Below are 25214 nucleotides of genomic sequence, written 5' to 3' on the forward strand. Positions count from 1 at the left end.
CGATTTTTCAACTATTCGATGCGGTGACGATCACCGATATTATGTACATAATATCGATATTAAGTTTGAGTCTTATCCACTGGGAGGTTTCGAGGATAATTGAATTTAAAAAGTTAAGAAAAAGAGGACACCTATAAGGGGAGGTACCATTTCCGGTCAACTTAAAACATTTCATTTCAAGGATTTCAGTAACTGGTTCCAATTTTCAGTTCGATAGAACTAACGGTGTTCAAAAAATCCCCAAAATACACATGCTAATACACACACACTTTTTTTTCTAGTTCATGAAAACGTGATCAGTGATCGATTCTGAATTCGAATCAGTCAAAATCTCGACTTAGATCACAAAACTTTATCTATTTTATATATATTTATCAGTGGCGTCATTTCAGCTTTTCCTAGGGTGGGGGACTTTCTAGAGGGAGGGTGTATTTTGGATATTAAAAAAAATTGTGTATATAAATTACAAAATAATCTCCTGAGAATCGTTCAAAACAAGACAAAAAACAAAATAAAATATATTTGGGAGATAAAACTTTTTTTTTTGGGAAAAATCGAAGTGTTTATACCTGACAGTGTTCTAAAGAATTTCAATATTCTTTTTTTGTTGGCTTAGTATTTTAATTGAAATTCATAATAATACATTAAACAACGTGAATAGTCCTGTTCAAATCTAGGGGGGTGAGGCTGACCACCCCAGCCCTCCCCCCCCCCAAATGACGCCCCTGATATTAATATAGATAAAGTAAAAAATTCATCCCGATTGCTTGTACATACATATAATACAAGACACGAAAATTGACTTTCAAATGTTGAAACAAATTCCATATGCAAAAAAAATTGTTCATCAAATTTTCTTTATATGTATGTATGTACATATGTAGGTATATTTAAACTATAAAAAAATATTTGAAAAAAATTATTACAGTAATGTAGTATTTCATTTTATTTTATCATAAATTAGGAATGACACCTGGATCACCTGTAGCGCTGAATCATTGTCTTACTTCACTTAAGATTGGACACTAGCTTGAAAAGGATTCTTACCCACACTACTCTTCCTCTTCTCCATTAAGCAAATGTCAGTTAACCCCTAAAGTGTTAATATGCTTTTTTAATATTATTTTGAAGTGAAAAATAATAAAAATGAAGACATCAAATTTAAAATAACGATATTCAAAGGTACTATTCTAGACTAGGATTCGGTTAGATATGTATATGCGTAGTCGCATTAATGCAAGTCCGTGCGCCATTTCACTATCGATCTTAAACTAAGGTATTTTTGGAAGGGTAAGGGAGGGTTTAAGGGTCGTCTTGCAGCTGGACGCGCGTTACCAGACAACCCTGGATGAGGAGCAGTCCGCTCTGGGAGGGTTGGCGGCGTCAGGCCAGCTCGCTGACACCGTAATGGCCTTTCATTCTACGTTCATTCACCGGAACATTTCCATTGAAAGGCCGCTTAGCAACCGGAGTGGAATGGGGATGGAGTTGAGAGAGTGAAGGGGGCTGAGGGCCGGATGCCTCGTCCGCGTGGAGTGAACGTTAATTTGGGTTAGGAGTGCGGTAAGCAAATACTATATCCCTGGAGACGATTCGCATCCCTAGCAAGGAACTCGCTAATCCCTGCGAGGCCTTTCAAATATTCTTATTACGATATTTCCATATAAATAAAATACGAATTATTATTCAATTGAAATTGAAATAAAAAAAAAATTGTAATAGAATTTTTTTTCAGCTTGACATTGTAAATATTAGGATCAAGTAAAAATAAATGTCTCGATATATTCAGTCATTCTCTGAATCTAAAAAAGTAACTTAATATGGATTTACTTAAGACTAAAATCAATAGAACCGCGCTTTAGGTCCTAGGATTTTGTCTTCAAAACCCTAGTATTTAAAACTTGATTTTTGGATCAGAAGACAAATGTATCGATTTTTTTCTATTATAATTAATATATAGATTGTACAGACTACAGATGAATTCAATTTAAACATTTTAAAAACATTTTTTTGATTTATCGCACTACTACATATAATTTAAATACAATTCTAAGCATTTGAAATAAATTCAATTAAAATTTTAAATCGAATCTTCACCATTCATTGCAACCGACTCGTTAGTTAATCTAGCTCTTTTCAATATATAAGCCGTTTTATTTGATAGTGGCAAAAGTCCACTTTTCTTTTTTTTCATTTCGAGAAATACTTCGCAAAACATTAACATAATGTTTTATTTTTAATACTGGTGGTCTGTAATACGTTTATTCTGCTTTTCCAAGATTATGAATACATATATCGAATTAAAATAAGTGACAACAATTTGTGAATTAAGTCAAACGAAATAGTGTTTTTTGAACTGAAAATTGGACTTCCACTACTTTCAAATATAACGGCTCATATATGCATACTTTAATTCATAATTTTTATACCACACATACATCTATAATAGAAACAAATTAGACAAATACTTCATCCCAGACATTCCACACTCTGTCTGTGGATAATTAATCAACTTTATTATTTTCAAAGCGAACGGTTTAGATGAAAATAGAGGATGCTGGAACATTTTTTTTCTCGGCATTGAGTATCTGTGCTGTGGGGACCCCCACGTTAGAGGGTATGGTGGGGTTGGGGCCCCGCTTTGGCTTTAGTACGCGGGCCCCCGTCGTGCCGGATCGAGCCTGCTCACCGCTCTACCAAATTGAGTTTTATTGAGTGAAGACTACCAATTCGACTGCTGAACCAATCGCCCTCAAACAGTGTATTTTAAGTAGTACATAACAAAAACAGTGCCTTTCAATGTGGAAAATGTGGCAGTGGATATTGTAAGTCGCGCCAGAAAAATACATATTTCTCCGTAAAATTTTGACATGTAACGCAATATTTTCACGTATATCTATTTTTCGTGTCAAAGTAGATAATATACACCCTTGTTATTGAGTCTATAGTATCGTGTCTGTGTGTGAGATTCACGTCTCACGGTCCCCAGATTGGTTTCCCGCGGGAGCCATCGGCTTGTAACAACCTGTTGGACTCGAAGGGGCGTTTATACGCGCGCTTTCATACTATAACCATAACGACCGAGCACAGTGTCGAATTGTGTGCGCGTATTTTTTTTCGCGTTGCAAATTAAATAAAAGCGCCAATCGGGTTTAATTCTGTCGGAGCGATTCGTATTGCTTTACTTTTGTAACGCGAGAGGATATGGCGTAAGCGGCGATTTCAAAAGGAGGTTTAATTACACTCTGTGAAGAAAAGGCTCGACTTCTTTCTCGAAGGGTGAGGATTTAAGTTACACGACTTATTCAAATCCTCCCTCTCTCACTCTCACCTCTCGGTAATTGATATTTACTGCAGACTTGGATTTAATAAAAGTGCTAGGAAAAATTTAGCGTCTGTCGGAGAGGAAATTGCATTGCTTTCAGCAGACCTAGCTTCAAATTTAAACTCACTCTAACTTAAGTAAGAACTTTATATTTCCTTTTATTAGATATGACACTTAACTTCTACGAATAAAAACCTAAAAATTATTCCATTTTTCAGTTATGAAATAGAATTCTCGTCATCGCGACTATAACAATTTTATATGGAATGATCAGATTACTTTTAATTAAACAAGCAGGTTATCAATGGAAAAGTTTCTACATAAGTTTTTGTTGAGTGTAGAGTTATTGATTTGTTTCGATTTAAAAATTCTGTCGAGAAATTGTTAAAAAAATCGAAATGAATCATTTTTCTGATACTGTATTATTTGAAATGCATGTTTGTCTAAAAAATTTGGCATCGTATTTCATTGTTATTTGTATGTGATAATATTTTTATTCACATTTTACTTAAAAAAAAACTTTCAAAAGGATAATTCTTCACCAAAGATAATGAATTGTTACTCAGTGTGTTTCTAAATGCATATATATTTATTTTTAATCTGCAAGTATTCGAAATGCGTTGTAGAAGTATTATCTTTTATTTAAAATCAATGTTCATACGTGAGTGGGTCGGTTGTACACATATTTGCAATATAAAATGTAGATATTTCAAAACATCCAGGTCGAGTGCTATCACGTGAAGGGTGAATAAAATTTATATTGCATTTTCATTAAGGACGTAGAGCGAAAAATCGTATACAAAGCACGATCCCCCTAATCGCACAATACAACCGTTTCTCACGTCCGTAGGATATTCAATACACCGTTTTATTGCCTAACCTAATGCCCCATAGATTTGCAAGAAATCAATTCCCCTTACAAGCCGTATACACGATCATAACGGTCGCACGATTTCTAAATATTTTCAACACTTTTCCGCTTCTCATAGACGAAGTGTGATTTTTGAAAATCGTCTCTGGATTATTCGACGAAGGGAAAACTCGGAGGAGCGCACCTACCCGGACAAACTTTGACGGGGCGTGTTGGAAAAATGCGACACGCTACTCCCTTTCCGACTTATCAATTCACTTGGCAAATCCGTCGAGCACATAAAATAAATCTGCTCATAAATAAAAACCTCTAACAAGGCAATTCTCAGGTTCCAAACCCATAATTCTTACGAGACGACCATAAGAACTGCGGCCGCCGTAATGCGAAAGAAATAACGTGTCGGGATAGAAGCGTGTGCTAGTGTTGGTAGACCAGTAAATCAGACTAGGTACCTCTTCGACTTTTGCTACAATCCTGTACAAGCACTTTATTATGACGACATTTTTTTATTCATCTGAATACAAGTTAAACCATTTTGCAAAATTTATTAAAAATAATTCATTTTGACAGTTACGGATCATACTATGTAATTATGTAATATATACATCAAATGTAAGTCTCTAAATTAATGTTAAATTGTAAATCTTAATAACTGATTCAAATTCAAATCTATTATTACTATATATGTAAGTTCATATATAATAATTATATATTGCTGATTTTATTTAAAAGTACATACACATGTAGTTGAAAGACCGATTTCTCAGAGAATTTTACATACACTCCGACACAAAAGAAATTCATGAATCAATAATACATCATTTAATTCAAATTTAGTATGTTAAAATAAATAAAACTAAGGCAAACCCGCAGCCACCCGCTTATGATACCTACTCACTTAATTTTATAATTAGGTTGTAAAAATTATCCCCCCCCAAAAAATTTTTCCTAAAGTCGAGATTTAATCAAAATAAAATTGACAAGTATACACAAATCTATACAAACCAACATATTATATATTCACATACAAAAATTGTTTTATAATAGTACATATGTATGTATGTACGTATGTACATATATGATATTAACTGAATTTTATAGAAGGTTGCAAAATCAAAATAGTCTAAAAAACATCAAAGCAATCTTTCTATTTTACGATCAATAAACTTATTATTTTGCTTTCTAGCAATATTACATTATAATATACTAACGCTTGATCATACAAAAAAAATCTTTTTAGGAAACATGCATATTTATTCAAACTACAAATATGTACTGTGTATTACAAATACATATTTATTCAAACTACAGATATGTATATATTTTTTCGTTGTATTTATTGTACAATATCACTATCTAAAATATGTAGCATCCATACGTAGGTATAATAGTCAGATCAGCGATGTAAATTGTCTCGTTATAACCGAACCATCCCCATGAGGGTCCTTTGTTGTCGTCGTGGTCGTTTTAAGATCCATTACACCTCATTAGGGCGTCACTGATTATTTATTCAAACTTCTTCCGAACACAACCTCGGATCTGATGCGAAGCTTATAATTGAAATATAATAAACGATTTAACCGAACACTCCGAAACACCTCCGCTCATTACGGTACAAATCGTCATTTGAATTTTGTCTTTAAAAGTGTTTTGCGGGGAGTGCCAATTATACAATAAATTAATATGAGAGAGGTTGCCTCCGGGGAGCAGTCGATGCTCCCCCCTCTCCCCACCCGATTCTCTCCCTCTGTATCCCTCTAGCCGGCCCTCAGCCTCTTGTGGAAAGCGTCTCCACTACACCCCCCCCCCCCTTCTTTACCACCCCGAGGTGCGAGGGCTGAAACCAATATCGCGGTGGCCTCTTGATGTCACTTCCGCCTGTTTTCACACCCAGGACCGGACTCATTCCAATAAATTATATTGCATCTAGTGAGGCCAACGTAAAATAAATCTTATATCGTTTTTCGAACGGACACATGTATAATTCATATGAGAAGTTATATAACGACAAGAAACACAATAGAAGTAGTTTTCGTCAAAAAAATTAAAACTACACTTATCATTGTATTATTTAAATTCAATTTCATCTTTATTTAATACTTTTCGCATCGTTTATATAGATGTAAATACATATATGCTTTACAAAATAAATTCAAAATACTATTATTTTTGATCACGAGTTGGAAAACCCTTCGAGGTCTCTTTTTTTAGTTTTGATACCCATGGTGATGATTTTTGTTTTCTTTTGCAGAATTTATCAGAATTTATCTCATTAAATTTTGACGTTAAAACGGTTAAAAATACTAGTTTTCAAAGTCCTTCCTTGTTTTCAAGAGACATAGGTCGAATTATTATCCTTTTTCTTGTCAATGAAAGCCGAAGATACGCGAATGATTGGTTCCCCATACTTCTAAAGGATAATCGAATATTAAGTAATTTTAGAGCGTTTTTTCTGTCGAGGCTGTAATCTAATGGCTAGATTACCTGTTCTGGGCGAGGGGGCCTTAGTTCGATTCCGTGATTTGGAATTAATTTTATTTTTCAAATATCGCTAAAATATAAATTAATTTCAATAATTTCAATTAAAAATATATATTTAATTGTTTTATATGAAAAGAAAAAAAATGGTTCAAAACCTCGCTAAATTAAAATTATTATAATTACGTATTTTATATGACGAGAAGGAATATTTCAATTAATGTTTAAAAAAAAAAGGTGAAATGAAGAATTGGATTTGGCGTGATGCACGTGACCATTAGCTCAATTTAGACCCATATTCAGGCTATTTGGGGTGATCGGTTCGAGTCGTTTTGTCGAAAAATGAACTTATCGATTCATTCATTATGTTCGGCGAGAGTTAGGACACACACACACACACACACACACACACACACACACACACACACACATACACACCCACACACACAGATTACCGTCTTTATATATATGATATGTATATATTTTATTATAAATTTTAACAAGTTAAGCCGTTTTTGGTAATCACAATTAAAACTATTAGTATAAATCGAAGCTATATTAATACACATTTGAATAAAAAAAAATTCACTCGACAGTCATTTGACCTCCGCTAATTACCTAATTCCAATGGAACGAAACACAAATTAATTTTCCCTCTAAGGTCCCCTTAATGATCTATGGAGGAGCTTCAAGCAAAACCTAATCCTTCGTTTAATTTCGTTTTCTCGGTTGACTTTCATTTCTACTAATTGGATTCGCTTCAGAATCAGCTTATTTGTACATGTATAGGAATACGCAAAATAATACACACACACACACACACACACACACACACAATAAAATATATGTATTTGTACGTATATACATATATAGATATATGTACGTACATATATAAATTGGACGTCGATGCGTATCTGTGCCTCTCTAAGCGGGGACTTATTCATAGGCGAGGCGCGTGCTGAGGGCCTCGAGTGCATATTGTGGCCCTCCCTGGCGCCGACTCATTCTCATGCCGCGGATATCTTTCACCCAGGATGTAAGAAACTGTTGATATATCCTCCTCGTCTCCGCTCGCAGACACCGCATCGGCGTGTCCCTCTCGATCGTGTCTCCCTCCTCGAGTGAGTAAGTGCTCGAGTAATGGTCTCGATGAAGACCTCGATGAATTCACAGATTTCCCTCCGCGCCCGTCTATATAATATCGCGAAATATTTCCCATTTTTATCACGTTATATCATATCGTTTAGAATCGTCACATTTGAAAGCACGCGAAAACTATTGCTAACGCGAAACGGTAATTACACACACTAGTTTTATGCCTGTTGAAATTTCAACGGGTGCTTTCGGATTGATACATGATTTAAAATAAAGTTACAATATGAATAGTAATAAGTAATTGGAATCGGAACTGAAACAGTAATTTTAAAACTAAACTAAATAATTCATGTGTAAGGTCGAAGACAACTGTAAAGCTGCTGTATTCCAATTTTAAATTTAATGCATACAAAAGTTTAGCTATTATAATAAGTTTACAAAATGTAATATGTAATATTTTCGAGTTATAAATAAACGGTCGTTGACCTCGTAACTTTGAATATTATTATTACACATAACAAATTACATACATATATGATGTGCATATACCACACACTTTCTGGGTGAGACGGTGGCCGAGTGTGTTAGCGCATAAGCGCGCCTTACAATTATGGGACCCAGGCTCGATATCCGCCCGCGTGCCCGCGAAAATAAATTTTATTTTACGAATATGGTCAAAATATAATTAATTTTAATTTAATTAAAAAATATATGTAATTGTTTAATATGAAAACTAAAAATTTTTTATTATAATTACTTATTTTTATATGGCGAGAATGTAAATTTTCAATTAATGTTTAAAAAAAAGGACAATTTGAAATCGGACAATGGCGTAATTGGTTAACTCCCAACTCGAATATACCTATATAGAGGAAGTTGTGTTTGAGAGGTGACCGGTTCGAGCTGCGAATGAATTTATACAAAGTTTAGGCTTTTTATCGATTCATTATGTTCTGCTAGCGTTAGGACACACACACACACATACACACAGATTAGCGTCTTTCTATATGTATATAATATGTATGTACACATATGTTCTAGAATTTTATTCTATTATATGGAGTCCAATGAATCCAAAAACGGTTTCTCAGATATCTTTATATGAAATTGTATGGTTATTATCCTTGGTTTTATCGTAGTGCATTCCTATTAGGGGCGCTAGGCCTCAACTCATTGGAGTCTCGTCGTGTTATGTTTTTGGGAAAGCACTTTTTTAAGCTATTAAATGGGATAGTACACAATCCTCAGGTTCTTAATGAATTTAAGTTTTATACACCTAATAAGTTCAGGGACCTGAGGAATCGTGATTTGTTTTTTTTCTCCTGTGGCTTGCACAAATATGTTGGTAACGTCTCCAATATATATAGCGATATGTATATCTGCTCAACCGGGTTGCTGGTGAAATTGGCCTCTTTAATGTAAACTGTGCTAAACTGGTTAAGTGGTTGTTGAGCAACGCCAGTGGTTGATTTTATCAATTATAAATGTTGCATACGTCACTAAAATCTCGATCACGGAATATCTGGCATCCGAAGACTTCGTGAACTAAAAGATCTGTACTTTAACTTAGCTCGAAGTCATACAAAACGTACCCCATACAAAATATACTAAAAAAGTTCAATGTTTTACCAACTTTTCATATTCAACTTTCACCCGCACGGCAATTCTAGTATACTACAATTAAATGTATTTATAATATGTCCAAGTTAAAATCCAATAGATATATTTAATTTTACAGCAACCCTTCATATTATAGTATACATACATATGTTCAGGTACATTACAAATTATTGGTTGATTTGATGAGCAATCCTCAAATTTCTCAAATAAATTTTCCTAACCAATTAAAGTACATTATATATCGCCGTTTGTTCTCTTATACTGTAGCACGTACTAATTTGATGGCATCGTCACCTGTCGCAAGGGGCATTAACTAGATTTCTGATTAATGCCCCTTGGATTAATCTATTATAGGCATTAACTAGCTTGGATTTGTTTGATCTAAAATATACTGACCTGGTTAAGGAATTGCTGAATTTGAGATAGTAAATGTATTTATTTTTATATATTTGATTTATTTGTTTCATATTTATCTTCTTACCTTATTTCATTTTTACATCCATATTTATTATTGTATCTATTTTTTGCTTAGCCATAGATATAAATATGTGTATCTTTAGATATCTTCTTTTTATAAGGACAAAAATATTTTATATACATATATTTATTATTATTTCGAGATATTTCACGGACAGATGGATTGGCACAGAAAATTTAATTTCGATTCTGCTAATTAAGTCGATTTTACATTACGCGAAAGTAAGATTTTTTATTGAATAAATACATTTAATTAGTACTTGAAGCATACGAGAAAAATATAGGCTGTTTTTTTTTAAACAAACAAAAAAGATATGATGATTCCGAAAGCTTTTAATATATTTTCTGTGTGTGTATGGTCGTGGGGCAATCGAGCGCATCCACCTGATGCACTGATTGCATTACACCTGCAATCGACAAGAAAACACCATGAATGACGCCCCCCCTCCTCCCCTTCACAATATACTATAATACATCCAGACGGTTTCTCCCTCACCCCATTTGTCTCCCTCGTCCACACCGCCCCAAAACCGATTCCATAAAATGATGTTAAATTTCTAAAATTATACGTCGCGGGACGGGGAAAGCATTAGCGCAACAAAAGGCGACCATTATACCCATTCCAAATGGGGATGTCTCCCCTAACGCAACGAACACCGAGGGATGCCCTTTTTACCAGTTATTTCGGTCGTGTGTACTGTATCTAGCATTCATTATCTATATCAGAAATCATGAACCATTTTTTCAACCCTTTCCCTCATTAAAATACATACAACAAAGTCTGGGGTACGATCGTATCTGAATACTGTGCAGATTTTCATTTAGAATTCGATTCATAGCCGACCGATGGTTTGCGACGACTGCAAACACGTATCTATATGTGAATCTGAATCTAGACACGCCAATATAAAGCATTTGACTAATGCCTGTCGTGACATTTTGTCGTCGAAGTTACTTTACCGGTGTCGCATAACTGAACCATTAACGCCACGCGTATATGTAGTTAAATTGACGCAAAAAATTTTCGTTATCTCTCACACGCTTCCGTTGATTTTATGATGAAATGTAACTTCCGGCACGGTTACTAATTCATATATTACTTCCGGTATCAGTAAACAGTGAGAATTTAAAGAACAAAGAAATTTATAATACAAAAAATAAATTTATAGTACAAAGCCGTCGCAACACAAGTTTTGACGATGGGATATTTGAATGCGAACTTATCACTCTATATATTATGTATAAGCAATGTAAAAAATGCATATCCTTTTCGTTGAAAAAATGCAACTAGAGTTGTTTTGTATTCGATAGTATTGAAATCTCAGGAGAGTATTCCAGAATATGCAAAAGTCAATCAAAACTGAAAAATAATTCGATCAACCCATGCCTTTGTGTATGTATTTGAGGAAAATAAGAAGTATAAAAAACAAAATTCGATAGTGAAACATTCATACATATGTACACATACATGTTCACACACACACCGGCTATGAGAGCATTTTCGATACAAATTGAGCGCAAATGTAGGAGACTATGATTTTGTGTGGTATTTTGTTCAATTTTTTTATTACATCATTTCAATATAAATATAAAATATCAAGACGAAAAAATATTACTACTTCCAGTTTAAGAATTCTAACGAAAAATATATCATCTCTAAGTTAGTACATACACAAATAATAAAAATATAATTTTTCAGCTTGATACGTTCATATATAAATGTATGGAATTTGTTATTTCTATTACATTTATTATAGTTTCAGTCTGATCTGTTGAACGGTTAAGAACAGTTATTTGAATCCAAAAACTTAGAAAAAAACAAAAAGGAAAACACATAAGAGGAGTTACCACTTCCGGTCAACTTGAAAATTTAAAAAAAAAATACGTCGTATCGTTAAGCATTTCAGTAACCGATATTATGTTTCACTTCAATATGACTAACGGTGTTCAAAAAACCTCCATAATACACAGACATATACCAATACACATTGAGTCTTAAGATTTAATTTCAAATTAAATTAAAAATATACATTCGATTTTCTCGATGGTTTGGCTATTCATACATTTTGCGTCTTTCATCAAAAGTTGGTCATCGAAACGGTCTCATGTAAAATTTGCAACATAAAATAATTTCCTATCCATTCCTATTGCATGATAGGAAAAACATACTACTAATAAGAAGCATTACCATTTGACTTAACAAATATTCTTATTTCTACATAATATAAAGCAGTAACGTATGGAAATGACATTAAGCTACTTTTAAAAAACTAATTTGGTTAATGGAAAATGGGAAAGCTTACATATTCGATTTTGAAATATTAACAATGAGTTTTCCTTGAATGATCTCAACCTTTTTACAGGAATCCCCAATATGAAGAATTCGAATTCGACCAGAAGGAGGGATATGAGAAGACTTTTGGAGCTGGTGCTGGTTCGCCAGAGTCCCTGCCCTCTCCAGAACGACCACCACTACGACACATCGACAAGTACGTCAGGCCAGAGTGCCCCTGTCTCTCCAAGAGGTTCACAATCGCTGTCCTCACCTGCATCGGATTTGTCATATCCTTCGGTATGCGGTGCAACATGGGCATGGCCAAGTTGGAATTCGAACACGAGGTATTCAAACATTTCTACCAACAGCCTTTCAACCGCAACCCCACATTCGTTTAATATTATATTTCGGATGGCGGCTAAAACGGCAGGCCGAAAGCCATAAATTTGTATTCATTTCGTGAACTGCGAACAATTAATGCACGCGCCATAAATTCACCTTTTAATCAACTTTTTCAACAGTCGTTCGCCATGGGGCTGCGTCGATGGGGTTGTCGCTAATGAAACCAGTGATCGATACAATAAAAATTAATTTAAAATATTTTGTCATTTTATATGCATTCATCCATTTGTATCTAAATTTATAATGATTATATGTATATGCTAAATTAATCGACATATGTATACGACCTAAGGGTTGGTAATATTTTAATTAAAATACACCAAAGTAGTAACGTTAATAAATTAATGATGACATTTGTGGAAAATATCTTCTATATATAAATATAGACAGTTGGAAAAAAAAATAACTTACGAGTGACGGGAAAGAATATCTCCAAAATTTAAATTTCACCTCTCACCTTTGCTGCAATCATAAAAAAATATTTCAAAATGAGTTTTTTTTGTATATTTTATAAAATACGGATACAAATTAGGTATAATATAATACAATATTTAACTGTATTTAACTGACCAACTGCATGTAGTCTCCATAGCAACGGTTAAAGCACCTTTGTCTAATCATCTTCTTCGATATACTTTGCACAAAATTTAACACAAACACTGATATTTATTATTAGCACTTTTTATAATAAAATAATACGTCAAATTTTGGAAAACTTCCATTGAAAACGCGCACATAAAATAATTTCAATCACTCGATATCACAACCTTGATGATGCACCGAAGCTGCGTTTTAAGAACGGAACCGAAGTAGATAATATTCACGACATTCGAACTATCAACACTTATTTAATATAACACATAATTTTCGCGAATAACTCATCATTCGTTTTGTCCATGTATGATTACAATTCGTTACCAATCGACTAAATTTAAATAAAATAAAATAAGTGAATAAAATTAAAACAAGTGAAATATGAATATGAAAATCAATACCTCGATAGTGTATTTAGTAATTTTCATTTATTTATAATTATTACATATAACATACTCAATTTAACAATATTGGAGATGAAATTCCTAGAAAATGTCAAAATGAGGCTATACACATTTTGGTTGGTTGAAGAAAAATGAAATATATTGAAACAATACTAAAAGATAAGGTGTATCTTTCGAGCGAATTAATAAATGTACATAAAAGTGTTTTCTGGTTTCGCCAGAGATTCTGGTGAATATGTACAGTTTGTGTAAATGAGGCACGTGAACTCAGCGTTTAAGTCAAGGTAATATAAAAGGGAAAATCCCAGCATCAGTATATAAATATCTACGAGCAAAGGCCGCCCTTCATTCGGACCGAGTGTTTTGTAATTCTGATTGCATTGATGCCCCAACTAGGCGGCAATCCCACAAACGGGGTAACCCCCTAACCTACCCCCTTCCTCTCCAGAAAATGGGGAGAATGGTGGCAGATGGGGAGGCTGGGACGGTGGAAAAAAATCACCGAGGAATCGTCTAGGGACCATACTTAACGGTCTATTTTACCGTCTTATTTTTATATTACGAGTATTAATTCATAATCATACCTATCCAAACGACTCTGATTTTCGATTATTAAGTCGATAACATGAAATTTCTACAAAACTTACATATGCACGCTATTTTCGAACATAAGATTACATATATGTATATAAGTATGAATATGCATTATTTTATGTGGATATTGGACTAGTATTTACTACTTTTCTCGATGTCGTTTTTATTGCTACGTCATATTTTTAGATCTCAAAGTACAATTGGGCTGATGCAACACGTTAAATTTTGTAAATGTAATAGTTTTAGAAGATTTTTTTTAACAATAAATAATGTATTTCATGTATGTATGTACATATTTTCAGTTAAAAACTTCACTGTGTTCCTGATTATACAAATCTTATTAAGAAAGTTTTGTAACATTTTTAATTCTATCACTTGCAGACTTTAAAGTTAAATTGGACAGTGGGAGTGGAGAGTGCCGTAGATTCATCATTTTTCTGGGGATATTTAGTCACTCAAATTCCCGGAGGCTTCTTGGCTTCACTGTATCCTGCAAACAGAATATTCGGCACTGCCATCGCTTGCTCGTCATTCCTGAATCTCCTAGTACCCGGTGCCAAATCCTTAGAGAGTCCAGTTCTTCTCATCATAGTTAGGATCATGCAAGGACTTGTCGAGGTGAGTGAATTTTCCAAAATTTTAAGCACGCAAAACAGGGGATACGTTCATTCCGAATGTAAGATGGCACGCAGACTTCATTATTCTTTCTTAGCATAATTTGTAGTCCTTTGTTTTCACCCTCGCGACGCGAATAAGGGTCTAATCTCGTTTGGAGGAGTGGCGGGACACGTCTGAACTGAAATGATCGCTCGTGCGCGTCGAAAGAAATGCCGAATAAGGATGGTTAATATCGGATTTTATTGTTAGTTTATTCCTTTGATGACACAAAGAAGCAGAAGCTTGTGCCACAACCCACTCCACCCCCTTAGCAAGCTCGACAACACAATACAAAGTAAATCTGGGCTCATCTTATGGGCTCATATCCGCTCGGATGGACCGCCATACAAAGCCACGCGTATGAATACGTATGTATGTGCTACGAGGAACAGACACCATCATCGTCAGTTGCCAACGGTACCACAGCTCAGACTTTTGACGTCCGTTAAGATCCTCCCTTTGAAAGTGGAACTTATCTTTTCTTAAAGACCTCCTCCCCACTATTTACGGGGATAAAATATAATCCTGCCATTTTGAAAGAAACACCTGATGCCGAATCGGATTTTTCGTCAAACGACACAAATAAAATTGTTGGTTCGAATGAATTTTCTCCATTATAGTAACATGATATGTAAAGCTGCGTATGGTTTTATGGACATTCTAGCGATAGAAAATTTTTATTTAAACAGCAGACACGATAACTTAGACATGTTGACTAATTAGTATACAATTGTTTAGGGAGTGACGTATCCAGCTTGTCACGGTATATGGCGCTTTTGGGCACCTCCAATGGAAAGATCAAGATTGGCTACGCTAGCCTTCTGTGGCTCATATGCTGGTGTTGTGTTGGGTATGCCTCTGTCTGGAATTCTTACTGGTTGGATCAGTTGGCAGGCACCTTTCTACTTTTATGGAATCGCCGGACTTATATGGTATAACTAATAATTACACATATAATTTGAATTATGGGAAAATAAAATACATTAAATTCGATAATTCAATTCAAAGGTACTTGTTTTGGTTGTGGCTGTCTTTCGAAAAACCCGCAAAGCATCCCACAATATCAGCACGCGAGTTGATGTACATCGAACAATCCCTTGGACAATCTACACAGGTGGCCATGCCGACATTTTCCACTACCCCATGGCGAGATTTCATGACTTCTCTGCCCGTCTACGCCATCATTGTAGCGAACTTTTGCCGCTCTTGGAACTTCTATCTCCTCGTTCTGTTCCAAGCCACATATCTACAACGATCTTTCGGATTTGAAATTGCTGAGGTATTTTTCGACAGTTAAAAAGAATTTTCGGTAAAATTTAAATGTATACTAAACGCGTGATCATTTTGTAGACTGGATTAGTTGGTGCTTTGCCTCATTTATTGATGACGATCATAGTACCTTTAGGGGGTTTGCTTGCCGATTACGTGAGAAGATCTGGACTTTTATCAACGACTAATGTTAGGAAACTATTCAATTGCGGAGGTTTTGGTTTGGAGGCTCTTTTCTTCATCGTAGTTGCTTATGCCAAAACAGCGGTAATTATACATACACACATACTGAACTAATATAAACTTATATATGAATATGAGCTCTGACATTTATGGCAATATTTAAACGAACTATTCAGGTGACAGCTACGACAGCGTTGACATTCGGTGTTGCATTCAGTGGATTCGCCATATCAGGATATAATGTCAATCATCTGGATATCGCTCCAAGATATGCCAGTATTCTCATGGGAATGTCGAATGGAATTGGCACCATCGCCGGTCTTATATGTCCGATCGCTATCGACAACATCACCAGCGACAAGGTATTTGATCTCATTTTATACGTATTGTTTTAATTTGCACAATGATTACGTCGAAGCTGAACCGTATTATCAGATCGTTTTCCCCTCTGTAAGGAACACGACAGATATCTTTCAACATGAACTGCGATGAAAATAAATAAGCATGAAAATGAAAATTTATTTCAGATTTAGTAACTAAATCAGTATAGCCAGCATTATAGCTCGGTGGTTGCGCTAATGAACTACCGAGAGATTTCCGGGTGCAAGCCCTGGGTTGATCTCGATTGAAAATAATTTATACGGGAATATTTCTGTAGTATTGCTGTTCAGACATGGATATTTGTGAATCCAAGTTGATCGTTTGCTATCAGAGTTTACCAATTTATATAATTTTATTATTAAAACGGTTCCTCATCAAATTGGCAAACCATCCTACCCAATATATCACCACTATTTGAATATGATTTCAAAAAATTATAATCTATGAATTTATATGTACAAGTTTAATACCATCGATATCACTCAGGGGCAACCTGTAATGGCACCATGGAAAAAATATAAATGTTTGTATATACATATACATACATATGTATAATAAAAATGGTCTACTTGTCACCTGAGATGCGGAACCTATTTAAAATATTTTATATCTTCATTAATACTGCATATACATACATACATATATAAATGACTGTTTATTTGAAAACCACTAAATTTGACATCGAGCAAGTTTCAAACTTTTCTATTTTATTATACTTTTTATTCCACCTTGCACCCGTTTGAGCAGCGCCAGGAAATTAGACTATAGCTTATGAATAATAAATCAGATTTATCTCGGCTCATTTTAGTATTCCTTTTATGTTCCTGTAGAGTTTTAGTCACAAAGTACACACATAATCGTGTGTGGTAACTAAAAGTTTTGCTAACCCACTTTACCCAGTAGTTCATATTAGCCTAGAAGCTCAATTCGCCGATAAAATTAAACATTCTAATAGGAAGGAAGTGGGTTTGAGTATTCAAACACGCATGTAATGTTGAAATTTACGGAAACAATTTAAATAGACTCAATTTCAATTACTTTTACATCCGTTGTTTGATAAAGTCATAATTTTTTTTATATATAATATATAAATTCCTGATATGTTAAAAAGGGGCGACGCAGTGTGCTTCGGCGATTATCAATTCGGCGACGCAGTGTGCTTTCGCTCGGCGCCTCCAGACAATGCCTCTAGCTACTGCGCCACCAATGCTGGATATCTCCACATCTACTTCCTGCATCCCTTAATTCTCAAACCTAGCTTTTAAATTCAAAATATTTTTCCTTCGGATTAAATTGCTTCACTAACAAAACATTCGACTTTTGTCTGGACGAAGCTGTAAGTCCTTCGTTCGCTTCAATCGAGCGACGGGTACAAGACGTCACAGCAGTTTAAAAATAGACCGAGGTATAAAATTCGAATCGAGGTGGTTTCCTTCGGTTTTGAGTTGCGTATGCGTAATGTGTGGGCGGGAAATTCTTTTGAGCGCCGCTGGTCCAGCCGCCCCGTATATTACATTCATACCGCATTATGATCACGTACAACGGCGCCACGCATCACTGGCTTTTCGCATTGGAAAACTGGATGCTTTATAAACCTTGGAAGGAGGGGGTGCCAGGAGATTGATGGCTGGAAATGAAACGGCCATCCATTCATATCGTATCGCTACAGTCTGTTCACGCCTCCGTGGATACGCTTTCGCCTAATGCGTAACGAATAAACTGGCTTACTCATCCTAGACTTCTATCGCATACCAGTCAGTGGAAGTCGAAGTTTTCACATTAACATATCTTTGACATGTTTGTTATTTATATGATCCGTTATAATTGAAAGTTATAATTGAAATTAGTCCACTTTTCTTCTTTCAGGAATTATCTCGTAAAACATTAAATATAATGTTTTGCGTGTAACAATATTTAAAAATACTGATGCCCTGTAATACGTTTATTCTCTTTTTCCGAGATTCTGGAAATATCGAAATAAAAGAAGTGATAGCAACTTGTGAATTAAGTCAAACAGAAATAGTTTTTTTTAACTGACAATCAGTATTTCACCACTTTCAAATAAACGGCTCATATTATTTCACTTTTAATCTAACTCATTTTACTAAAAATGGTTTTGGTTGAGGAAAGTACTTCATATTTTAACTTTCATGGAAATCAACCTCAAATGATGTGTCTAATTGTATCTAAATTCATAGGTATTGAAATTAAAGTGATCCTCCACTCAATTATTAAGAGGGCTGTACACCCGAAACCTTAATTTTGTTACCGTTCCTTTCTTCGATATATATATTGAGTGTATGTATATATTGAGTGAATGCGACAATATATATCAATATATATATTGAGTGAATGCGACAGTTGCGCTTCGACCAGATAAAACGTATTTTAAATTGACAAAATCGAGGTTTCGTATTCTCCTATTTTCTCCTCCAAAACTGGACCAATTTTAAAAAAAATTTCATCATCGGTATGAGAAAAATACTTTCTGTGCATCTATTGGCGTATTTTTTTTAAAATCGACCGTTAAATAAGCACGCTGGACTCGTTTCGTGGGTGTAAAAAAGAGGCGATTTTATAGATGTTTGGCGGCTCCTAGCTGCTATAAAAAATAATTAATCAGATAAATAAAACGATAGATGCACCCCAATGGTGGATATCCATAGCATATTAAAAAATAATTTCCCTAGTGCCATAATTGAGGAAGGGAGAAGTATAATATGTTTGTATGGACAAGGCGCTGCTGTCAGCCCTCTTAATGTTATACATATGTACGCAGAGCCGGCTCGTGGTGTGTGCGAAGTGTTTGGCACACACAGGCGCCGTAAAAGAAAGGGCGCCTTAAATATTTCGAAAAATGTTTTTTATATTTCGATGACTGAAGAACGAAACATTAATATACAAAAATTATCATAAACCGTTATGCTTTCGTCTTACATCAAAATAACGATCTAATATAGTTATAAACCATAGTTTAAAAACCATTTTACAAAAAGTTAAAAACAATTTTTTTTGTTAATTCTACACATTTACATTTAATTCTACAAATTACTACAATTCTACAGTTAATTCTACGAATTTACAAAATTTTGTTATATCTCTATTTTCTTTGTGTATTTTTATTTTGTATTGCATTTCTTTTGTATCGTATTGTGAATTTTTATTTTGTACCAGTGTTGTACCCGATGAAATATCATCGCATGGGTGTTGGCATATTAAATTATTAAATTAAAAGAAATATGTCAGTGCTATGTTCGATCTGCACGCGATCGAATTTTTTTCAAATACCTTTTAAATATGTTTAATTTAATATTTATATTTAATTTTAAAAAAATGGTAAAAACTACCTACCTATGTACCTACATGTAAACAATATAAAAGTTAATTAATTAATTAAATAAATTTTCAATAAATGGCGGTAAAAGCTCAGAAACGTAGCGCCGTCTATTTGCCTAGAGGAAACATTGATAAAAGATATAGATGTTTTTTTTTTTGTTATTATATCCGTATTAAATTCGTATATACGTTTGGCAGTGGTTTAACTGTGACATACATACATATGTATGTACATATGTCGAATCAAAACGACTATTATAGTGCGGCGAGCGTTATCTCAGACAGAATAGTGATATTATATATACGATTGCATTTTTTTTCATAAGCGACAAAGGCACACAGGCGCAAAAATTTATGAGCTGACTCTGTATATACATATATTTATGTACCTCCAAGAGCTTCCTCTTCTCCATTGACAACATTTTCTTAACCTTTTCTATATAGTAAGAAGCTACATATCATTAACTTTTTTTTAAACAGCCCCAATCTCAACAAAAAGTATTAAAAACATACATATATCGAAAGCAATTTTTTTATATTATTATATCGCGGATTCGTTGTATTTGGGCTAATATTTCTATTTGTCGGGGTTAAATATTGTATCTAATCATTTTTTGCCCTATGTATGTATGTATATACATACATATGTATGTACTTCTAACGAGTTGATTTTGATTTTTGACGAGTGTTTTTGATCAAAAAGATTATGCATCATCAAAATCATTTATAAGTGTTGTATTAAAGGACATAACTTTTAATTAATACAAACACTTACATTTCAGACTGATAAATCATGTTGGAAAACTGTATTTATCATGGCAGCAATGGTGCATTTTGTTGGTATTACTTTCTATGGATTGTTTGCATCTGGAGAATTACAACCTTGGGCTGAGCCGACAGAGGAGCAACAAGCTGAATGGGAAAATGCAGCAAAGAAACCGCAAATCAAAGATATCACGCAGGCAGAAACTAACTTGGTATATAAAATAATATGTACTTTGATGACTGTTGCGCTTTTATTGTCCCAAGATCACTATAGGTGTTTGTATTTTGTTTTTGAAATTTAGGATGCAGATTCTAGTTCTCAAATTATACCGCAGCAAGCAGCATCAAATTATGGAGCAGTACAACACGTACCAGGAAATCCGTTTGCTAATTATGTTGAACAAGAACAAATTCAACCACCAGCTCAAGACACTTACATGCATGGAACTGTAGATGACAGGACTTATTAGATATAAATTTGTTTTAGATGAAATCCACTGCTAAGAATTTGATCTTTCTTATACATATTTTATGCATGTTCAATATGATTATAATCAATGTAGACAAATAAGAAAAGCCTGGAAACAAAATAAAAAGTTTCGGATTTCATTTATATTATACTTGTTAAAACTTCAAAAAATTATATATAGGTATATGTATACACAATTAGATAGATATAATGTTAATGTAACATTTTTGGGGAGAATACAAAAATGATATGTAATATTTATTTCAATTTACTGCATATACATATATTTACATACATACATATTTGTATGTATTTATTAATCATTTTAATATTGTTGAATTTTATATTTTATATTAAAATTCAATAAAAACTTTAAAAAATCAGCTTTTTTTACATATAAAAATCATTTTTTAATTAAAAATTCATGTTTCACTTCATTCTGTTGTTATTCTCCCATTTATAAATATTGAATATTCCACTTACATTTTTTTGTTTAAATTATGAGATATATTATATTGTACATAATAGTAAAACCATCATTGAAATGTGTATATAAACTTATCGTTGTTGAAACTACATATAATACTCTATCTAATATTTCATTATCAAAATTTAAAGCTATATGTGTTGAAACTATTTATAAATAATAAATGTATTAAATAAAAAAAATATTTTTGATTTAATGTTGAAATGTTGTCTTTAAAACAGTATTATAATAAAGTTTGAAATTTAAGGAAATATCACAACTTATTGGAGATTGAATATAGAAATATATTTATAATTAATACATATGTATTTAAAAAAATGTTTGACTTAATGTTCAGTTTTTACTTAAAATTATTATAATAAATGTAAAAAGTATACAAATCAAACTTTATCATATAATATTTAAAGTTTCATTTACATTTTGTGCACGCTGTGTAAGCACTCACATTGCACGGCTGTTATCTTGATTTAATAGCACAATATTGATAAAATTCTAACTTGACTTTATATCTTTGGAAGCTTATTAACTCTCGATATGACATATATATAAATTTCAATATACATTAATAACATTCTCGAAATGATAGCGTTTAAATTCGATGAAATACATATTTTGAAAATTGGATAAATCAAATGAAAAATCTAATAATTCTAAGTCAACTAAAGAATATATAACTTTCCATGTTTCCAAATCTTAGTTTTGGTTACTAATCAGTTCAGAAAACGATATATTGTTAATATTGTGCTATAAATATGACACCTCGTATTAAGTATAGATGGCTAATGAGCACTGCATTTTCGAAAATCACATTTTTGCACAAAATTTATGTTTATTTTTAATAGAAATTACAATTTATTGGCAAATATTTCGTTATAAAGATATTTAAATGTATATTAACTTTTTTAAAATTAATTAATTGTTCACAAAAAAATCGCACAATTTTTAACTATTGCACAAGTATTTTTTAGGCAGAAATAAGTTTTGCTTTCGTGCACCTTTAAATCATACTTAGCTTTGTGTTTTTCAAAACTTATACTGTATTTTTTCAAATATCTATAGAAAAAATTTTGTCCACAATCTATGAAGTATTGATAGTAGAAGGTTTTTACGATGAGATTTCTACATACATGTCGTCAATAACCCTCAATTCTATTGGAATTATTACTAAAATAATATATTTATTATTTAATAATTATGCTGACTAATATTGATATTTCAAAGCTCCAAAATTCAAGAATTTAGCTCGATCTAAAACAAACGGAGTGGCGTGTTTCCAGATTATGATTAACTTTATTCACTAACTTTTTACACAGAAATCTTTTTCAATGAAACTTACATATATCAAACTATAGATATTTTTAATAACGTCAAAAATATACATCTACTTATATATGTAATTATTGAATGTACAAGACATCGAAAAGGTAACTTAGAATCAATATTATTGCACTGCACTAAATTGCACATACATATTTCGTTTGACAATATGAGTTATTCTTTAGTTAAATTTGGACTAATATTAAGAAAATTCTGTTTTATATGAAAATGCCTTAATTTATATAAGAACTGACTTTTCCTATATTTTGTATTTACAGAAGGATTTTTATAGTAAAATTGAAAAGTCATTTCTGAAAACCGAGTGATGGGAAAACAAGGTTCTAAAAAATTATTACCAATGCATTATCTGGCCCCTGTGTTTTTATATTCTGTTTAAAAATATGATATTAGCGAAAATGTAGAGGCTTATACATGGCGAAAAGGGTACAAGATCCCCCTGCAATTGTTAAACGTGCACAAATCAAATTTATTTTTGATTACTATTATAATATATACATAATATATATAAATTATTACAATTAACATACACTATACATCTATACACACACACATATATACACACACATACACGAACACATCTATAAACACATATGTATGTACAAATATACACAAATACTCATTAAATACTATGTCAATTCATATTGAATAATACCACAATACTCGATAATTCGAAAAAAATATAAATACGAGTATTGAGAATACGGTGCGTATTTTTTTGAATTAAATACAGATCTACAAAACACATAGATACATATGGATAATGGAATTCTTTGACCCTTAATACCAGAATATACATAACACCATAGCTGAATTCCGCATTGATGCAATACAATGAACAAAGGATTATTTGTTTCACGGCCATAATTCTCCTCTTCTTAATGGAAAATATTGGATACTTTATAAAAACGGCCTATAGGAACAAGTGCACTATTTATCTCACCATTTAATATAAGCTTTGAGCGACACATAAACAACGTAAATGTCACATGATTTTACCAAACGGAAGTTTCATTACATGGAAATAAACATACGTACATATAAAATGGGAATAAGGGTCAAAGACTATTTCAATTTTCTGAAACAGATTATTAATGTTAGTAGTTAGTTCATAAAAGTGTTATTATTTTTTATCGTATGGGGTGATCTCACTCTATAAGGCTGTGTTGACAATAAACGGATGCGTAGGTAATAAATAACCACGCTCATTTAGTATTAATGCTATTTTGGCGAAGAATTTACATTAATTGTAAATTCAATTAGCTTTATTATATATGTATATCTAAACATAGCTTAAAATTTATTGGGTCAGTGTGCAATTTCAAATAATAAAGTATTTATCATGTATGTGAATAAAAATGTCTTCTTTTAGGGATAAAATTCAATTGTATTGAGCACACTCGTTGCTTTGGAGCAATCTGTTAGACGAGTGTGCTTGATTAATTGATTTTGTAAAATAAATAAAATAAAAATAAAATTCTCGAAATCGGTCAAATTATAAAAACATTGGTAAAGAAAAGAAAACATTCATTGTTAAATGTGTACAAGCTGATCTTTTGTCAACTACATATGTACTTGCTTAAATATTGATCATGACTGCACAATTAATTAAAACTTAAAACTTATAATTATACTCAACTTTAAAGTTTCCTATGATCTTTAACCAACTGACTAAAATAATATTTAAAAACCCATTTCCTAGTTTTGAATGCAAAATGATTGTCATGTAGTATGTACATATAAGTATAATAGTTTTGATTTAATTTTTATGCCATGTGAATAATATATAATTCCTAACCAATTTGCTGCATTCTACCTACTTGATTTCAATTGATGTCATATTTAGTATATAAATAAGTTTTCATTTCTTCATAAGAAATAAATATATGGAAATCATATTGGGCATGACATATTTTCACTTTATCTATTGTATACAAAGCGTTTCTGTTTCTATTAATAATATATGTATGAATGATTATCGAATTTAGCGTGTTCGTTTTAGAAAATTAAGGTTTGAGATGACTGAATGATTTTGTATGTGATGTGTAAGTTTGTTAATAGTTTTCTTGAAAAGGGAATTTCGGTTTACCAAACCATTATATTAAATCACTATTGAATTTGAGCATAAATAGTATTTCATAAATAAATTTGGTGTGTATTATACATATGTATAAGCTTAATATAGAAAATATAAATA

The 25214-nt window shown here is 32.7% G+C and overlaps 1 protein-coding gene across 1 annotated transcript in view; it reads left to right on the plus strand.

Annotated features, from left to right (window-relative positions):
• The window catches only part of VGlut (Vesicular glutamate transporter), a 37318-nt gene extending 16122 nt beyond the window's left edge, over window positions 1-21196 (plus strand). Inside the window, exons 2-9 of the mRNA XM_077431615.1 lie at window positions 12230-12485; window positions 14517-14753; window positions 15531-15724; window positions 15801-16071; window positions 16143-16328; window positions 16421-16606; window positions 20744-20938; window positions 21029-21196. Of these exons, the coding sequence (XP_077287741.1) occupies window positions 12230-12485; window positions 14517-14753; window positions 15531-15724; window positions 15801-16071; window positions 16143-16328; window positions 16421-16606; window positions 20744-20938; window positions 21029-21196 (1693 nt within the window). The remainder of the gene's footprint in view (window positions 1-12229; window positions 12486-14516; window positions 14754-15530; window positions 15725-15800; window positions 16072-16142; window positions 16329-16420; window positions 16607-20743; window positions 20939-21028) is intronic.
• Window positions 21197-25214: the final 4018 nt, after the last annotated feature.

This window comes from Arctopsyche grandis, chromosome 5 (genome assembly GCF_051622035.1).
Source record: "Arctopsyche grandis isolate Sample6627 chromosome 5, ASM5162203v2, whole genome shotgun sequence".
NCBI lineage: Eukaryota > Metazoa > Arthropoda > Insecta > Trichoptera > Hydropsychidae > Arctopsyche > Arctopsyche grandis.